The 19,624-nt window shown below is 38.6% G+C and overlaps 1 protein-coding gene across 1 annotated transcript; it reads right to left on the bottom strand.

The window, feature by feature from the left end:
• Positions 1 to 315: 315 nt before the first annotated feature.
• On the bottom strand, positions 316 to 19,372 carry antxr2b (ANTXR cell adhesion molecule 2b). The gene is made up of 17 exons (XM_053516011.1): positions 18,895 to 19,372; positions 17,428 to 17,499; positions 16,988 to 17,059; positions 15,524 to 15,605; positions 14,601 to 14,705; positions 13,690 to 13,758; positions 7,290 to 7,370; positions 7,105 to 7,165; positions 6,933 to 7,031; positions 6,488 to 6,557; positions 5,018 to 5,096; positions 3,572 to 3,667; positions 3,428 to 3,481; positions 2,933 to 3,028; positions 2,457 to 2,633; positions 2,115 to 2,195; positions 316 to 867 (listed from the first exon to the last, which is right to left on the bottom strand). Exons 1-17 carry the CDS (start codon positions 19,023 to 19,025, stop codon positions 826 to 828), a joined length of 1,467 nt encoding a protein of 488 aa, XP_053371986.1. The 5' UTR covers positions 19,026 to 19,372; the 3' UTR covers positions 316 to 825.
• Positions 19,373 to 19,624: the final 252 nt, after the last annotated feature.

Below are 19,624 nucleotides of genomic sequence, written 5' to 3'. Positions count from 1 at the left end.
ACTGAAAGCTTTTACACCTGGATGAGACAGTTGAGCCCCTTTATTCTTTATCATTTTATATCAAATTATATATTTTTTTATATATAGAATATATTTTAATTAAAATTATATACATATCTTTTTTTAATTTCCTATTTTGTAAAAATTCCATATAGACTTTAACCCAAGGTAAAATTTTAAATAAATGTAGTAATAATTATTTTAATAATTTTATTAATTATCTATTATAAATATGTATAATTGTATGACTTATTGTCCACTTATATAAAATATACTTAAAAAAATATGGCATATAATAAACATACAATACATACATTTGACATAAACAATTAAAAAACAGCTTTATTTTTGTTAACAGTCAGCAGTGGTCAGAAGATGCAATTACACTCCTTATCATGTGTTTCCAGATTAAAAACATGAGATTAGTAAAGTTCCTTTTTGTTTGTGTATGAGTACCTTGTCAGAGACAGTCACATACTGTATAAGACTGTATTGTCTCTAATTGTATTTTCTAAAATAAATATTCGGATTTGAATTATGTTCAGGATAAAACCTGTAACATTTTTTTTTTTTTGTAAAATCTGTTTACTTTTTACTAATAAATATTATTTAGGTGCTATTTAGGCTGAGTGCTTGCTAAAGTAAAAAATAACTCTTCACAAAAATGAGTTGAATTAAGGCACAAGTGCATAAAGTCAGCAGAGCCAACCAATAAAGATTTATCATACAGACATATTGAAGAAAATCATGTACAGTTATCTAAAGGCAGAGTATTGCTTATACAAAAGGGTGTAAAACACAATAAAAGAACAGACAGTGAGTGAACTAGTAGTGACTCTGAATCCTTGTGAACTTGATGCAGCGACCCTGCAACACAAACAACACAAAGAACATATTAGTTAAACACACACACACACACACCGACAATAAACTAAAAATGACATTTTAATTTCATGTATCATTGTTTATAGTTCTGGTTAAAGATTTGATTGATAGAGCAGGTGAAGAACAATGAACAAGACTGAATAAGGAATAGTCGGTCATCTCTGCCGCCCCCTAGTGGCTGATGTCAGTAACCATGTAGCCCCACCCAAATCCAGAGAAACATATGGAGCAATGCTCACTATTTTTTATTGACATCTGTATATCATAAACAGGGGATATTGGATGATATTTATTATGAAGAGGTTGAGGTCAAAAGTTAAATAAACATTTTTTTTAACAAAGATCACCAAAACTTCTGCATCATTTCAACACATCTTAGGTCTTCACTCTCATCCAGAAGGAGCCGATGTGTCTCCAGAGTTTCATTCCAAATAATGAAGGCGCTCTTTTAGGAAAAATGATAAAAGCTGACTCTGATGTTTAAGCTGAGTGCTTTTTTCATTTTTTCATAAAGATATGCATTGGGTTCGATATGCACTTTTATATTTGGGTATTTTGTTATGGAAACATTTGAGAAGAAGAACTCTACAGATTTGCGTGGTCACATGTAACTGTGATTTCATTTTGTCAGGAGTGAAAGATAAAAATGGAATGAAAATAAATAAAATAAAATATATCCATCTATATATCCATATGACTGTCTGTCTCTCTGCTTGCCTATTGGCCTGTCTGTCTGTCTGTCTGTCTATTTGTATGTATGTCTGTCTTTCTCTGCCTGCATATTTATCTGTCTATCCATCTTGCTTTGGTTGAGTTAGAAAAAAGTGGAGATTAGAAAGTATACAGCACAGTGTCTATTACACGTCACCACCCAGAATCAACCAGTCTCATTACTGATGTGTGTGTGTGTGTGTGTCAGTGAGTGCATGTCTATTAGTCCGAGTTATAGCTGAAGACTTTCCTCCTCTTCAGCCAAACTTCGTTTTCATTAGCATAATGACAAACTCCACAAAACTTTTCCTTCATTTCTCCTTCCTGTATCCCAGCGGCTCCGGGAGAGAAATGGAAATCTATTTCAATAGCTGCATTGTGGGTAAAGCCGTGACCTCATGCCTGCAGGATTCCTGCCGTCCTAAAATTCAGTTTGTTCTGCTACTGATCATGTCCCGAGCTTCATACAAAAGAAAACTACACTTCATCACTTCATTACAGACTGAACAGGATCGTACCTTGTCGTGTGCTGTCGGCCTCATCACAGCGACTCGGTCGTACTGTCGCCGTAGTAACGCTGCCAGAGCGTCAAATCGACCCTGCACACGGCAACAAGAACATGAACAGCAGACATGAAGAATGTATTACTAGTTGTTTTAAAGCCTTTATATAGGGACCCATAACACACCCTAAACCAAACCTGCTGGGGTACAAGAGGAATAAAACACATGGGAATACCCCTTCATGTCCTGTAATGTAAAATAATCCCATTTCTCCGGATTGTTTTTCCTTTTCAGCACAACACAGGTGTTTTATTCCTCTACCGTTCTGCCGTAAGGAGTGATGAGCTCCAGACTCACCTTAATCGGGGTGTACCATTTGGATGGAGGCGGGGGTGACTGAGTAGGCGGTGGTCTGAGAGGAGCTTTTACAATGGGCTGCTCCAGTTCCTCCTCCTCAGGCATTGTGACCACCGCGTTTTTGGCTTTTTCCAGCCGCGCTCCTTCCTCAGTGGAACCTTTTCCTCCCCAACGAACCTGTCATAAGAGCGGAACGGCATTGTCCAGTGCTCCAGAGCCGGCTTAAACACACCTGACTCACTCCGTCAGTCTCAGTACATCGCTCCATGCTCAGTTTAAAAATAATGCTCAGTATGTTAAATATTCAACATCTGTATGATTTCTAATCTCTATTCAAATGTACGTAATTCTTTTCCTGCATTTGATTTTGCTCATGTCTAATCTCTTCCACTGAAGTGTGCAAAAAAACATTTGAAGAATCTTAAGATAATAATAATTTAGAATGATTTTAAAGCCAGAAATGTCGACGTCTTTACCTCCATGCGCTTGATCCCTCCGACTCCTCGGCCTCCGTAGTACGACGCATTCACAGTGGGCCATTTCTTCTTCTGTAACGGATCTTCCTCTGGCTCCTGGAACACACACACAAACAAGAACTAGATGGTACTGTTCCAAAAAGCTCTAGAAAGACAAGAAAGTCTGATCTCTAACCGCGCATGTAAAATTATATAATATAATTACAATTACAATTTTGCTTGCATTACGGATTCTGATTGGTCAGCAGGTGTTGATTAGTTTTCTAAAACTGCAGCTGTGATGATGATACAAGTTTAAATCAATTCTTTTTTTTTCTTATATTATATTGTTGCTATAGTAACAATATTTAGAGAAGGAGTCTCCAATGTGAACTAGTGGTAGGTCAGAGCACTAACAGGACATGCACTTCCTTTCTGTATGACCACCATATCAGTTTTAACAAGTTTAGTCAAGTTGAACAGAAAGATATGCTGAATCAGAACGGCGGTACTTACGATCAGCGGAGGAGGTGGAGGAGGAGGTCGAGAGGGCGGAGGGTCTTTAATGACCTTTCAGATGGACAAAACAGAATAGTGATTATAAAACATTCAGCTGCTGCTGTCACCGAGAGACTCAAGAAAGTTTAATGCGGTTCTCACCACGGTACAGCAGAGCGGCCAGAACCACCAAAACGCAACCAGAGCCACGAGCAGTAGCAGAACCAGGAGAACCACAGCCACCACTATGCCACTGGACTGCCAGAGCACACAAGCACACACACACGCACACACACACTTATTTCACATAGTCATTCACATTCTTTCCTAACTAACACCACTGTTGTGATGCAAAATTTCAAGTTAAATTCGAGTAAAACATGTTTAATGAACTGAACATAAAATGCATAGTGCTGGATTTTTTCTTACAATTATATATTAGGAGTGCCAGTACTTTTAAACACAACGCTATCTTTTTTATAACTTTATGCTATATGAAATAGTGAGTGCATGCTTAATTAGGCATTTTCACCTATCAATTTGTGACTTTTGCTATAGATTATATCAGTGAGCCATAATTCTTGGCACCCTTTTAAATAAAATAACAAAACATCTATTGTGTGTGTGTGTGTTTGTGTGTGTGTGTGTGTTTAAAAAAAAAACTCATTCAGCAGGCATGTGCCAAATACTAATTGTATGGGGTGCCAATACTTTTAACATTGAGAGCATGAGAGCAAATATTTCCTGTTTTTTTCTGTGATGTTTGACTTCATACTTTATTCAGTCTGTTTATATCCATTTCATATATTAATTCTTAATCATTTGTGACATTTGCTTCACAATTATTGGCACCTCAGCCCTTCTGAAACCAGCATTTACCTTTAAATTTGTTTTCATGTTTGAATAACTATTGAGCTTAAATTAAACTATACAACATCCTCATATACTGTATAACACCATGAATGAATATTTTTGGAGTAGAGAGGGTTCCAGGTTTGCCTGAATAATACATTTAGGCATTTGACAGACGCTCTTATCCAGAGCGACTTACATTTTTTTTTGAAATCTCATTACACATCTGAGCAGTTGAGAGTTTTGAACCTGGGATCTTCCAAACCATAGTCCAATACCTTAACCACTGAGCTACCCCTGGCCCCTACTGCATTACCTGGTGGAAAAGAGCTAATAGTACCACACCATATAACAATTAGCCATAATATTAAAGACCTAAACATAAAACCACCAATGTTTCGGGTCCCTTATGTGGCAGCAGGGCAGCTCTGGCCCCTCAGAGCGTGGTTCCACAGGGCCTCTAGGGGTGTGGATTGGAAGGTGGGGCCTCTGGGATCGGACTGGTTTGTCTAATGCTGATTGAATTGGTATCTGGGGAGTTTGAAGACTTGATCAACAACCTTGAAGCCTTCTGAGCACCGTGCACGGCAGGCTGTGGTGCGCTGTGTGTTCAGGTGCATTTCTGTTTTGTTCTGCATTGTTTATGGTTATATAACTGGTGATGAGTGTTGTTCAGTTTACCTGACATTAGTCCTAACATTATGGCTGATCCATGTAATTAAACAATCTGTAAGGACATGATAGTGTTATACTCACACATGCGGTGGCATGGATGGTAATCGGGTTCGAAATGAAGGAATGGCCGTGATTAAAGCTAATCCGCACTTCGACTGAGCTGTGGAGAGACAAACCGCCCAGAATCAGACTTTTCCCTGCAGAAGATCCTACAATATCCTGTCACATGAAATCATACATACAGTATAGTGATGCAAAAAACGCAAAGAGCTCGCAAGGAACTTATCCTGGATGCATAATGTACTATTATAATTTCAGTGTTTTGTTTAAATTCACATTTTATAGGAATTTTTTTTCAGTAGAGCTATAGAAAAAATAGTCGATACATTGTTAATTAATTGTGCTCTATTACAACACTTTGGGAATTATTTTGTATATTTTTGCAACTTTTTACTCTTTATATATTTTTTTTTATTCCTCCCTAAGACTTTACAAACGTTGAGAGTCTGATCTTAATCTCTGTACGCTAAACATCCAGTGAACGGGCTCAGTTTAGCATCTGATCAATTTAGCTTAGCATCAGGTTTATCAGCGTAGAAAGAAATGATTACAAATCATGTAAATTCGACCTCACTCTACACAATGTTAATGCTAATGCTATCCTTTGCTAACAGTCACAGTTTATTTATTTGTTTTAAAGGAAGTGTGTTTTCTTTGCTAATACTACATTAGACTAGGCTAGACACCAGGCTGGACACCAGGCTGGACACCAGGCTAGACACCAGGCTGGACACCAGGCTACATTTGTGCCCTTACAGATTTGGACCAATCGCAGATCAAACGCGGATGATGTAAAATAAATGAGAAAATTTAAACTGATATAAATAGAGAATACTGAAATTTTACTTGTACGAACTTCTATGGTTAATGCAAGCTAGTTTAGTAGCAGTGAGCTAACTATTCATTGTGCTAAAGTGAGATAAAGCTAAAGTTATTAGGAGAATAAGTTATAAAGTTATTAGCATACGCTATCCCTAATAGCATGCATTTTCAAATTAAGATACTGTTCTTTTTTTAATGATGTAATATATATATAAATATTTTTCTTCCTCCCTAATACTGTAACAGCATCTCCAACATTAGCACATGTTCATATTAATGTGCCTATTATCATATATTATTATTATTCCAAAAGAAAAGCTCATTCACTGTCGAAGTATATATTAGCTGAGCCTCGTAACAGTCAGAGGTAAATCTGTAACTTTGGGCTTTTGGTGGAAAAAATGAGAAAGAAGAAGAAATGTTGACCTCGGGCAACATGCCAGAGACAAGTACTATAATATGCAGCAAACACACACACACACACACACACACACACATACACACGCTGTTTATGGGTGCAGCCTCTCCTTATCAGCGCTCCCATGACTGCACACTGAAACCTAAACAGAGCTCGGAGGATTTTATCTCTCCCCCCTCCCTCGGCGCGAGTGCCAGCTCCGTCCAGCTGCTGTGTGCTAAAACAGGGGCAGGATGAAGAATGTTACTCACTGTCCGATTTCGGTCAACAGCGGAGCCGGACACAGCACATAAGTGTCCTTCACAACGCTCGGCTTTTCATCTGAGAGGAAAGACAGCAGCATGAGATCAGTGAAGGCCAGCGGCAGAAATTCAATAACGTGACGCCATGAAGTCTCTTAAACAATGACATGATTCACAAAACACAGCGCAGGGCTTCCGAAAATAGTGCAGATTAACATAATGGCATTGAAGTGGTACTCCAGAAACTTCATCCTTATCTGCTTTATCTGCTTATTTTAAGTGTAGTGTGTGTGTGTGTGTGTGTGTGTATGTGTAGTGTTTACTTCAGAACTCACTTATGAAGGGCTTCTAAGGTCAGACCTTAAAAACTACACATGCAAATCTTTTATAAAATTATTTATAACAATGTGTGTGTGTGTAAAATTTATTTATCTATTAAATCTTTGATGCTTACGGTAGAGTTCCTGTTGATTGACAGACAGTGTACAGACCACGCCCTCTGAGCTCCGCCCCTGAGTAAAGCCCCTTCCTCTCAGAACAATGTTAAAGGTTTCTGAAACAGAACATTACATTTTAATTTAGAATGTTGAAATATTTTTTTTTATCCCAAAACATTCATGACGTACCGTTCACACAAACGCTGGAAGGCTCGACGTTAAAGATCTCTATGCAGGACTTCTTTAGAATCTGTACACAAGACATATTTAGTTATTTAGACCTGAATATCATGAATATCATGCAGTGCTGTAATACATCATCTGTGCCAGGTCTCCCAGGCCTACAGTAGGGGTTTCATATTTTTATCTCTTACAGAATTCACAATTGTCTTGAGCGCCTGGAATCCATCCAGCACAGGGAACACCTGATCTTTGTTGTCTGCAATGTCAACAAGCTGCACACAAAAAGCAGACAATTTCATTAAGAACTCTCACATCACATCACACACACACACACACACACACACACACAGAGTCATCTCCACAGCCTCAGCAAACAGTGTCTTTAGAGCCGAGTCTTAAATCAGTCTTAATGACATCCGGACGGCTTTCAGCTCCCACTGACGCACTGCATTCAGGAAATACACGACTGCTGCAATCCAATTACAGCCTCAGATCAAATTCCACTCCGGGACAAATGCTCATCCAGTCTACAGTCAAGTGCAAAAGTATGTGCACCCTTTAGAAAAAGATGATGGACGAAAAGGAAATGTACAGTGGGGCAAAAAAGTAATTAGTCAGCCACCAATTGTGAAAGTTCTCCCACTTAAAAAGATGCGAGAGGCCTGTAATTTTCATCATAGGTATACCTCAACTATGAGAGACAAAATGAGAAAAAACATCCAGAAAATCACAGTGTAGGATTTTTAAAGAATTTGTTTGCAAATTATGGTGGAAGATAAGTATTTGGTCACCTACTAACAAGCAAGATTTCAGGCTCCTCTGTCCTCCCTCGATCTGGGGCTCCACGTAAAATCTCACCCCGGGGGGGTCAAAAAGATCACAAGAACTAAAGAGCAAAAATCCCAGAACCACATGGGGACCTAGTGAATGACCTGCAGAGAACTGGGACCAAAGTAACAAAGGTCCTGGAGTAGCCTAGGCAGTCTCCAGATCTCAACCCCATAGAAAATCTTTGGAGGGAGTTGAAAGTTCGTGTTGCCCAGCGATAGACCCAAAACATCACTGCTCTAGAGGAGATCTGCATGGAGAAATGGGCCAAAATACCAGCAACAGTGTGTGAAAACCTTTTAAAGACTTACAGAAAACGTTTGACCTCCGTCATTGCCAACAAAATGTATATAACAAAGTATTGAGATGAAATTTTTACAGTGGAACCTTGGTTTACTAGTATAATTTGTTTTGGAAGTGGACTTGTGTTCCAAAATACTCGTAAATCAAAGCAAAATTTTCCATACGAAATAAAGGAAACTCAAATTATTCGTTCTACAGCCCCCCAAAAAAAATACATAAAAATAATAAATACAAAATATAGAATAAAAATAAAACAAATTATACTGCACTTTACATGTAAAAAAAAAGTGAAAATAAATCCAGACAGATAAGTGTTTCCATTTATGCTGTGTGTGTGTGTGTGTGTGTTAGTGTATGTGTGTGAAGCTAAAGTAAAAGGAGGCTCTTACACGCACACATACACATAAACGGAAAAACTGTTTTGTCGGAAACATTAGCAAGTAACATCGCTAATGACACTCATGTGAGCGCATACTAACGGAATCACTGCTGTAAAGTAAAACAAACAAACAAATGAACCTGCACTTTACCTTTGAAAAGAATCGCGACAGAGCAGTGTTTCTGTGTAGAGCAGAGTGTGTATGTGTGTGTTTTTGTGTGTGTGAAGCAGAGAGGGGGTGTGTGGGGGGGGGTGTAAAGGCGAGACAGAGAAAGAGAGTGCGTGCATTTGACACATTGTCAAATTATGCGCACACACACACACATAATGACAGGCTGAGGGAGAAAATAGATTTTTAATCTCTCTACTGAGACTTTTGCTTTACACGCGCACACACGTGTGTTATAAGAAACAGTACACGCGCGCTTACAAGCACAAAATAAAATATGTTTTACGCAGACACACATGATAACAGTGTTATAGTGAACAGTACACGCGTCACGCGTGTTGATTATACCAGTAAGAGACGCTCACTAAGACCCAGCAAGGAAGAAGATTACCCACAATTCTGCAGCGCAAGAGAGAGAAAAACCGTTGGCTCAGTTGTGATCATGTGACGCTCGGCGTCAAAACAAGAAATGCATGCTTGATACACGTTTTTCAAGTCAAGATTTATAAAAAATCTTTGCTCGTCTTGTGGAACATTCACAAACCACGTTACTCGCAAACCGAGTTTCCACTGTACTTATTTTCCACCATAATTTGCAAATAAATTCTTTAAAAATCCTACAGTGTGATTTTCTGGATTTTTTTCTCTTACAGTACTTTGTCTCTGATAGTTGAGGTATACCTATGATGAAAATTACAGGTCTCTCTCATCTTTATAAGTGGGAGAACTTGCACAATTGGTGGCTGACTAAATACTTTTTTACCCCACTGTACATGAATGTAATATATGTAGAAACATGCACAACGTTTCTTGTTAATCAACAAAAATGTAAAAAAAAAAAAAAAGAACAAAATGAACAAACATGTTAGAAAAAAATACTGTGGTATAAAAGATTACAGTTGTCCCTTATGTTTCCCTTCTTACCCTGACACACCCATTGCTCTAGAATAGCCTCAATCTGAACTCATCAGGTCACATGACCTTCTTTTTCCATCACTCCAAAGTCTAAAGTATTTTCTGCTCCCTAACAAACTGAAGGCTTTTTTCTGATGAGTCTAAATAACAAGTGGTTTTCTTATGGACAGCTTTTTACTCGCAGTTCTCATCACATTGTGTGTGTGTGTGTGTGTGTGTGTGTGTGTGTGTAAATGCTCTTACTTTGCAGATTTCCTCTCAAACCTAGTCGTTTCTGTAGACAAAGTGTTAATTGCTGGAGATTTTAATATTCATTTTGAAAATTCAGAAGACCCTCTGAGGACAGCATTTATGTCCATACTGGACTCGGTAGGAGTAAATCAGGGTGTAGTAGGACCCACTCATAAAGCAGGTCACACTTAAGCACTAAACGTACATTTACATCAACTACCACACAGAGCTTTACCAGTAGTCTTAACAAGAGTTAACAACTTTGATTAGATCACCGTCTGACCCCACAGAATTCGATCAGGCGACTGAATATTTAGAGTCGACTTTCCGTTATACCTTAGATACACACATACTTTAAAACAGACCGCTCGGAAATGAGAACGTAAATGGCGTCAAACTAAATTGTTAAGATTTCAAATAGCATGGAAGGAGAGCATCCTAAATTATAGAAAAGCTCTTAGTGTAGCTAGATCAACATATCTCTCCACTCTTATAGAAAATAACAAAAATAATCCTAGATTTTTATTTACTACCGTAGCCAAATTAACTAGAAATAAGACCACTGCAGAAATCTCCACAACAACATTGTGCAATAGTAAGGACTTTATGAACTTTCTGAATAGTAAAATTGCAAATATCAGGCATAAAATTGAGGCTTTGAAACCGGACAATGCAATTGATGCAGATATTAAACTAATTAGCAGATCGAAACCTAGAATACTTTACTCCCCTTGAAGAGAATGAACTAATTTCACTCATCTCTTCTGCAAATTCATCAACCTGTACTGTATATTGTATAACAGAACAGTACCAGCAATAACAGAACACCTGCTGAGAATAATTAATTCCTCACTCAGCATTGGGTATGTTCCAAAATCTTTTAAATTAGCAGTTATTAAACCGATTATTAACAAACCTGACCTCGACCCCTGTCAGCTGTCCAGTTACAGGCCAATATCAAACCTCCCCTTCATTTCTAATATTCTCGAAAAGATAGTAGTGGAGCAGCTATGCTCATATCTACATAGAAATGGCATACATGAACTGTATCAGTCAGGATTTTTCCAATTTTTTGCCTCATCACAGCACAAAGACAGCACTCGTTAAAGTAGTAAATGACCTCCTATTGGCCTCTGATCAGGGTTGTGTAACCATGCTTGTATTACTCGACCTCAGTGCAGCTTCTGACACCATTGATCATGGTATTCTTCTTCACAGATTAGAAAATGTAGTAGGTACAGCCCTCTCCTGGCTCAGATCCTACTTGACCAATCGTTATCAGTATGTAGACTTAAATGGAGTATTATTATTAAATTATTCTGCATGTTCTCTAGTGAAGTTTGGTGTTCCACAAGGTTCGGTTTTAGGCCCACTGCTTTTTTTCTCTATACATGCTTCCTCTAGGCAATATAATCCGTAAGCATGGTATTAGTTTTCATTGTTATGCTGACGACACACAGTTATATCTCAGCAAAATCAGATGAGAAAAACCAGCTCACTAAAGTTGAGCAATGTGTGCAGGACATAAGACATAAGAGATTGGATGCTAGTTAACTTCCTTCTGCTTAATCCTGATAAGACAGAAGTTCTAGTCATAGGACCGCATACAGCTAGAAGTAAGATTTTAGATCACACGCTAACTTTAGACGGCCTTTCTGTTCCATCAAGTGCAACAGTAAAAGACCTCGGTGTGATTATAGATTCCAGCCTTTCATTTGAAGCTCATGTAGATAATATTACCAGGATGGCATTCTTTCACCTCAGAAATATTGCCAAGATGAGAAATATACTGTCGGTAAACGATGCAGAAAAACTAATTCATGCTTTTATCACCTCTAGGTTGGACTATTGTAATGCCCTACTGTCTAGTTGTTCAACTAGATGCATAAACAAGCTTCAGCTAGTCCAGAATGCAGCAGCGAGAGTCCTCACTAAAACCAGAAGATACAAGCACATCACCCCTATCTTATCTTCACTGCATTGGCTCCCTGTGAAATTTCGCATTGATTTTAAAATACTACTCTTGACATATAAAGCATTAAATGGTCTCGTGCCGCAGTACCTGAGCGAACTGCTAGTGTCTTACGATCTGCCACGCCTACTTTGATCAAAGGATGCAGGCTGCTTGTCAGTACCGCGTATCATGAAAACTACAGCAGGGGGCAGAGCTTTTTCTTACAAAGCCCCAAAATTATGAAATAGTCTTCCAAATAGTGTTCGGGACTCAGACACAGTCTCAGTGTTTAAGTCCAGGCTAAAAAAACTATTTATTTAGCCAAGCATTTTTATAAATAGATTATCCTTAGGTAAAGGAGCAGATATGGGGGACTCATGGACGTAGAGTATTATGGTGAACTAGTATGTTTAGATGCTGTCCTCCCCACTCTCATTGATCACTCAGGTTTGTTGACGGTGAGGTGATTGTTTGCTTTACATCTCAGTTCCCCCTCATGTCTGAGTTATAATGTTATAGTTAGTCCTGCCGGAGTCTCTGCTTGCACTCTACACTAAATATACATTCACATTATACATTATATGACTGTGACCAGACCTAACTGTTATCTCTCATCTTCTGTTCTCTCTTCCCCTCTTTCTCTTTCCTCGCCTCCCCCCCCTCTCTTTCACTCTCTCTGTCGAGCTACACATGTCGTTCCTGAGCTGCCAGTGATCCAGACTCCCTCTGTCCTCCGGACCTGTCTGACCCATCCTGGTGCCCCGCTTCTGGCTGAAGATCTCGTCCCGTGAATGCCCCGTGTGTCTCTTTGGGATGCGTCTGGTGTCTGGGGATGATACTCTCTACCATAAAGACAGTTCTGCCCTTGACTGGTGTTGACAGCTGTTTCTCTGAGGACTTGCGGTTGCTCGATAGTTCAAGACTGCAGTTGTCTCCAATACCTACCTGGACTCCATATTAACATCAATTAACATCAACTGTTATGCTGAACTGCCTGCCAACTAACACACAGTATAAATGCAGATCATTTCCTGCTCTCTGTTTCAACCAGATGAGGATGGGTTCCCTGCTGAGTCTGGTTCCTCTCAAGCGCTATACAAATAAAATTGAATTGAATTGAATTACTTTCACTATTACACATAGCTCTGTTTTTTACTGGTGATTTTTGATCATGCAACTTCACCATTCATGATTTGTTTCCGACCACATTTCCTCCACAAGGTTGATGGTTCAGTACTCTCTCCTTCCAGATGTTGATTATGTGCTGATGGGTTTGTAACCCAGTTCCAGTGTCTTCTAATCTTCTTAGTTGTTGTCTTTTCTTGATGAAGATCAATAATTTGACCTTTCTAAAATGGCAACCTTTTTTTGGGCCATACAGTGTATATTCAACTTTTACACACAAATGTAGATCTTCTAATTCTAATTGATTAATTAAGGACATACTGGTTATAAAGTTACATTTACATCATTTGTTATAATGATTTACATTAAACCAGTGACTATCATTTACTGAGATCAATAATCTGACCATAATGTAATGCAGCTAGAGAGTCTTGTTTACATCAGGTACAATTTACATTTCATATTTATTAAATCGTTAACCAAAGAAATCAGGTGTTTTCAGAGAAACTTTGTGTTCCTAAAAGATCTAATTATTTTGGAGACAGTAAGACAATATTAATTTATTTTAAGACTATAAATATCTAAGAACTTAAAATGTAAATAAAATGAGCAAATGATATTTTTATGACTAAACTCATACTAAACAATGGCATATCATCATCATCATCATCATCATGTGTCACGTACTTGTAGAACATCAAAGTCTTTCACTCCTACGCAGTAAACTCGGGCTCCGTACTGTCTTGCCAGATCAGCCTGCGCACACACACACACGCACACACACACACAGAAACAGAGACACACACACCCACACACAGAAACACAGAGTAAGCGTATTTAGAGTAAGCGACTAATGTCCAAAAGTTATATCAATATTTACACTGGGAGCGCTCCTCGCTCCTCGAGTCGGGTTGCGCAGCTTTTCTGAGCTCCATATTCAGGATATTAAAATCACTTGCATCTAGCTCACTCCTGTGAGGTCGTCAGATTTTTTCGTACATCTAAAACTGGTGTTTTTGATGGTGTCTATCTAGATGTCCAGTTAACACAAACACTCAACTTTAAACCTGAAGAAATGGATAGAAAATACAGACTGAAGACACGAGCAGCGCACCTACACTGACAGCTCGTACAGTCCATCATTTAATTTAAACCTCAAAATAAACAATGTGTCTGATTAAGACTAGAAGATTAGAAGTGATAATGGTATTGATTAACTATAAGTAATATTTATGCATGTAATATTGTAGTGTTTTTGAATGTGTTTACGCCAAAATATATAAGTTTCAGAGTGACATCAGCCCGTCTGTCAGGTGCGCTGGACTTGATATAATTCTCGATATACTTGCAAAATATCACACGTGAGCTACACTTTTGTTTCGCTTCAACTCCACCTGCATTCTTACATACCTAGCACTTTAGCTATTATGAGTCATTTATTTTGCTAATTATGATCTCAGTAAGCACTTTATGATCCATAAACATCATAAAGTGTAGGACAAATTTCGACACACATGCATCGTCATCATCATCATCATCATCATCTTCAGGGTTTTCTCACTTTAGTTTCTAAAAATTCAGATTTAGGAAATTGCCACCTGCTGCACCGCCAGCTCTTGTGGGTAGATGCCCAGTTTTCCATCAGTCAGTGCGATGACGATGCTCGATGTCCTCGTGCTCTGACCGTTCATCTGCTCTATAACCTGAACACATGCACATGATCATGAACACACTTCATACAGCATTAGCCAAGAAAGTACTGTTACAGGAAACGAATCTTGAAATGATAACAGATGATGCTGTTTACTTATAACATCTTTAAGTTTTTTATTCACCTTATGCCCCAGCTGATTACCAGCGATTACATTATTTATGACTTAGATAAATAATGATAAATAAAAGATGTGATAACCCGGTGATTCAGTACATTTAGGTGGTCAGCTGACTTCATTTAATTGCCCCATAACGTTGCTGAGTCTAGACCTGAAACACTGTCTCCAGAGGCTTGTACAGTGGACACTATGCATGATGGGTACATCACTTCATGCGCTTCCCTTCTTACCCTGACACGCCCATCATTCTGGAATAGGATCAGCCCGGACTCATCAGGTCACATGACCGTTTTCCATCACTTCTAAGTCCAGTTTTTAGGCTCCCTAACAAACTGAAGCCTTTTTTCATTAACATGTGGTTTTCTTATAAACTCATGGGAGTTCTCATCACAGTGTGTGTACATGTGTGTGTGCGTGTGTGGAAATGCTCTTACTTTCATTATTAAACATAGCTCTGGTTTCTACTGAACATTTTTTGCCATGCAACTTCACTAAGAGTCAACCACATTTCCTTATGGGTTCAGCACGTTTTAATAATGTGTTGGACAGTTTTAACATTTTCTTTGCTTGATGCCAGGCAATAATTTGACCCATCTTTTTTGACAGGTGGTGTATAAATGTGTGATTTGCAACTGCAAATCTAAATTATCCACACCTTCTGACCAACCAGTATCTAGAATCCGCCTTACCTCTTTCAGTCCCTCGTGCATGTAGGTGTCACCAGCAGGTCTGATTTTACTCAGATGCTCCAACCCTTCGTCTATAGCAGTTCTACGAGTATAGAAGACACGTCACGTGACTTGGTCAGTTCAAAAGAAGGGTGTGCCTCACTGAGGAAACCCGTTGTCATGCTTCATCTTTACAATGAGATCAAGCATTTTGGCCCTGTAGGAGTAAAGCACACCTGCACACACTGTGCACCTCTTAAAAACATGCTGAACCATTACACAGGACCAAATTACACCAACGTTTTATCCACAAGCCAGCGGAGTTCAGCCTGCACTCCGAACAAACCTCAGTGCAGGCATGAACAATATCTACTGTGATAAAGACCTAACCTACCTTCAGCTTATAGCTCTACATTATAATAAATAACATTACATTTTTAGACATAAATATAAGAAGACTTGCACTAAAACTGCAATAATAACAATGCCATTTTATTTTTTCCAAAACCTTAATCACATTGCTGAAACTACATTTACGTCACCTCCATCAGGTGCCCTTTTAAGGAAAGTGGGCGGAGCTACACATTAATACATGAGCTAATTTCAGGGCCAGAAAACAGAAGCCTGAAATGAAAAAACTAAACCAGATGTCATGTGGCAAAATGTGAATTACATGATTTAATTAATATTTATTATTAAGGAAATAAAAAAAATATATGATTATTACATAAATTGTAATTGACTTTGGAGTCAGTGTCATTATACATGAATCGACACAAAAAAATTGTGATACATCACTTAATCGAGGTGAAATTTTTGCTCATCTCTAATTACAACACATTACCATTTTAATAAAATATATATGACTGACTCAACACATAAATCTAATAATTAACTGCAAGAACTGTCACTATTCTTTTTTTTACATTAATAAACAAGCACACAATTTCCATTTGTTTTAATATGTATTAGTATTCTAAATCTAAATATAGTTTATTATTCATTTTATTAACTAATTTACTTATTAAACTTTCTAAAATGTCAATAGTTTCATTGCAGTTGTCGTCCCCAAAGGCTGCCTATCAGAACAAGCCTAAATGATTGATAAAGCACAGCAGCCAATGAAAACAGAGAGGAGGTGGGGCATAGTGCAGCTTCTATGCCCCACCTCCTCTCTATAGTAAAGAGAGTAAAGTTAATGAAATGCAAATAAAACAAATTTAAGAGAGTTTGGAAATAAATGACCAACAAATATTTTTTACAGTTGCTTGTTTTCAAAGACATTTTTATGTACACAAGTTGTGTGTTTTGCCTTTTAATAGAGTTTTACAGGCGTGGTTAAAAGTAAATCATCTGATTAGGGGTTATTAGGGGGAAAAAACAGTGAGAACTTTTTTAAATTGGCCGGTTTGGTTTGGCTCTATAAACATTTGTATATAAGACTGATAAATAGTGTACAGTGTGAGTGTGAGTGAGAACACACACCTGTCTCCAGTGAGAGGAAGAATGACTTTTGCGTTCGAGGAGAAGACGATGAATGAAACTCTCATCTTCGGGCTGTGAAATAAACCCATGTGGATATTGAGAATGTGCATGAGGGATAACCTTGACCTGACCTCTATAACATGCAGTATATTAAAGTCTATTTCAAAACTATGACAAGACTCTAGTGTGTGCTGCAGACGAATAATTGGCTGTTGTGTGGTTGAAGGCTTCACACACACTCTGGACACACACACTCTGGACACACACACCCACACTATAAACGTTTGACGTTAAACATAGCAATCCGTTATTATGTGTATACTTAGCACACACTTTCTCTCGGTGTGGTTTCGCTCCGTGGCCCTGAAGCACTGCCGTGTTTTTATTAAAGATTCCTCGCTGAAACTAAAGTAAAGCACTGAATCTCTGTTCTCGCTCACCTTACAAAGCGATCGGTTAGCTGCTTCACAAATTCATATATCTCCTGCCAGTTGGTTGACACGCTGCCGGACCTGGAACAACACACACACACACACGCACATACACACGTGTTTGGTCTGGGAACTAAACAGGTCCATAAAAGGGTTTCAAAGTGCTACAGAAGGGCTCAGGCCTTAACAACAGAAACATGGAAAGAAGATACAGAGTGCAGTGGATGGAAAAGAGAGAGAGAGAGAGAATCTGAGTGATCTACACACAGATAGAGAGATGATGAGACAAAGAGAAACATGACAGAGAAACAAACTATTGGATAACGGGCATTAAAACATCTTGGGACAGTTAAAGGGTTGAGTGTCTCTTAAACTGCTTCAGAGAAAGACAGATATAAATTTAAAAGTGGGATAAAGACAGAGACAAAAAAAATGACAAAAAAACAAAAGGAAAAGAGAGCAAGGACTAGTACAGAGTGAGCTAAAAGAGAGAGAGAGAGACAGAAAGAGAGAGAAAGTGAGACAAAGGGTGAGATGGAAAATAAACACCAAGAGAAACAGACAGATAAGGAAATAAAGAGAGAGAGAGAGAGATACAGCCGTAGTGAGAAAGAGATATATGAAGTCAGAGAAAGATAGACAGAAAGTGAGACAGACAGAACAACATGGAAAGACAGGTAGTGGAAGAAAGACAGAGAGATGTGAGACAGAGCTAGAGAGTAAGCTGCTGTTACTGACGTCATTGCTGTAGAGATGTGTTATCTGCTCTTATTAGCACTGTTTATTTCTAACATTAGTTAAGTGTCTCTATTCTTTATTATTATTATTATTAATGAAAATGCCTTAAACAATGATATAATAACTGCAAAAAGGTTGACAGAGCAGGAAAGTAGTATGGAGGAGGATGGACAGGAGGAGGGATACAGTATGAGCAAGGATCCATCCATCCATCATATCACACTGCTATGTGTGGAACACAAACTCCTTCTGCGCGCTCCACACCCTGATAATCATCTGTTTAAAGCTGCACACAGACGAGGCTGGAATGCCGGACGTCCAACTGTTTAATAACTCCGACCCTTCTACCAGAAACCACACGGCCCTGAATACTCCAGATAATAATAATAATATAATCCATAATCATGCTGAATTCACAGTAATGTAATTACAGTAACCAGTAGTGCTTCTGTTAATTAATCTAACAGGAAATAATTAGAAAAGATTTAAGATCTCATTAACAATATTAACTATTTACTTAAATTATATGTAGATATAATTACAATATCATTACTATTATAAATAGTAAAAAAAATAAAATAATACATTTAATGAACAATACGTTACTATAATGTGGCTTATAATATGCATAAATATAAAATCATTAATGCAACACATATCTGATGGTCAACTAAAAGTATTCTTCTTCTTATTATTATTATTATTATAACAAAGTGGGCGTGGCCGGGTCGCACTCACCTGTCTAGCACAAAGTATAAATCAAAAGCTCCATGGCAGGACCCGTCGTCCGCTCTGCACACACACGCGCACACACACACGACGAGCGCGCACAGACGGACGAACTGGACCGCGGCGGCGTGCGCGCGCATTTCTCCGACCGGTCGGCCCGGGACTCACCGGGGAAGCGCTTAAACGATAACTTCAACAACAACAACAACAACAACACTAAGGCACTAAACAACCGGTTGCAGTAAACGACATGCTCTCTCTCTCTCTCTCTCAGAGAGTCAGAACTGCACCGAGCTGCGGTCCGACAGCGCGCGCCTTTGAACCAGCCCGGTTGCCATAGTTACCATCAATCAAAATTAATTAATAGATACATTTATGCAAATCAGAGAAACACCAGGCACGAATCCTTTAATCCATTCTAGCTTCCTGTGTCTGACTGAGGAGGCCTGAGATCTGGCCAGCCCTGATTTATGTGTGTGTGTGTGTGTGTGTGTGAAACCACGAGAGCGGCCGCGCACTTACAAGTGTTCCGCGAGAACTATCAGACGCGCATGCGCGAAAAAGCGCCATCTGCTGTCCTGCTAAGAGCTCCGTCTACAGTTTCACTCTGTCACAATAAATTCATCCCGTCACACTGAAGTACAATAAATATCCACAAAACCACAAAAGTCACATCAAATAAGTTTCTATTAAAACATTCCTGATGTGTTTAGTGATAGTGTGCCGGCTGTTCCTGTGA

This window comes from Clarias gariepinus, chromosome 17, assembly GCF_024256425.1.
Source record: "Clarias gariepinus isolate MV-2021 ecotype Netherlands chromosome 17, CGAR_prim_01v2, whole genome shotgun sequence".
Lineage (NCBI taxonomy): Eukaryota > Metazoa > Chordata > Actinopteri > Siluriformes > Clariidae > Clarias > Clarias gariepinus.
Note: the sequence above shows the minus strand (reverse complement) of the source record. Positions and strands in the feature narration are given on the sequence as shown.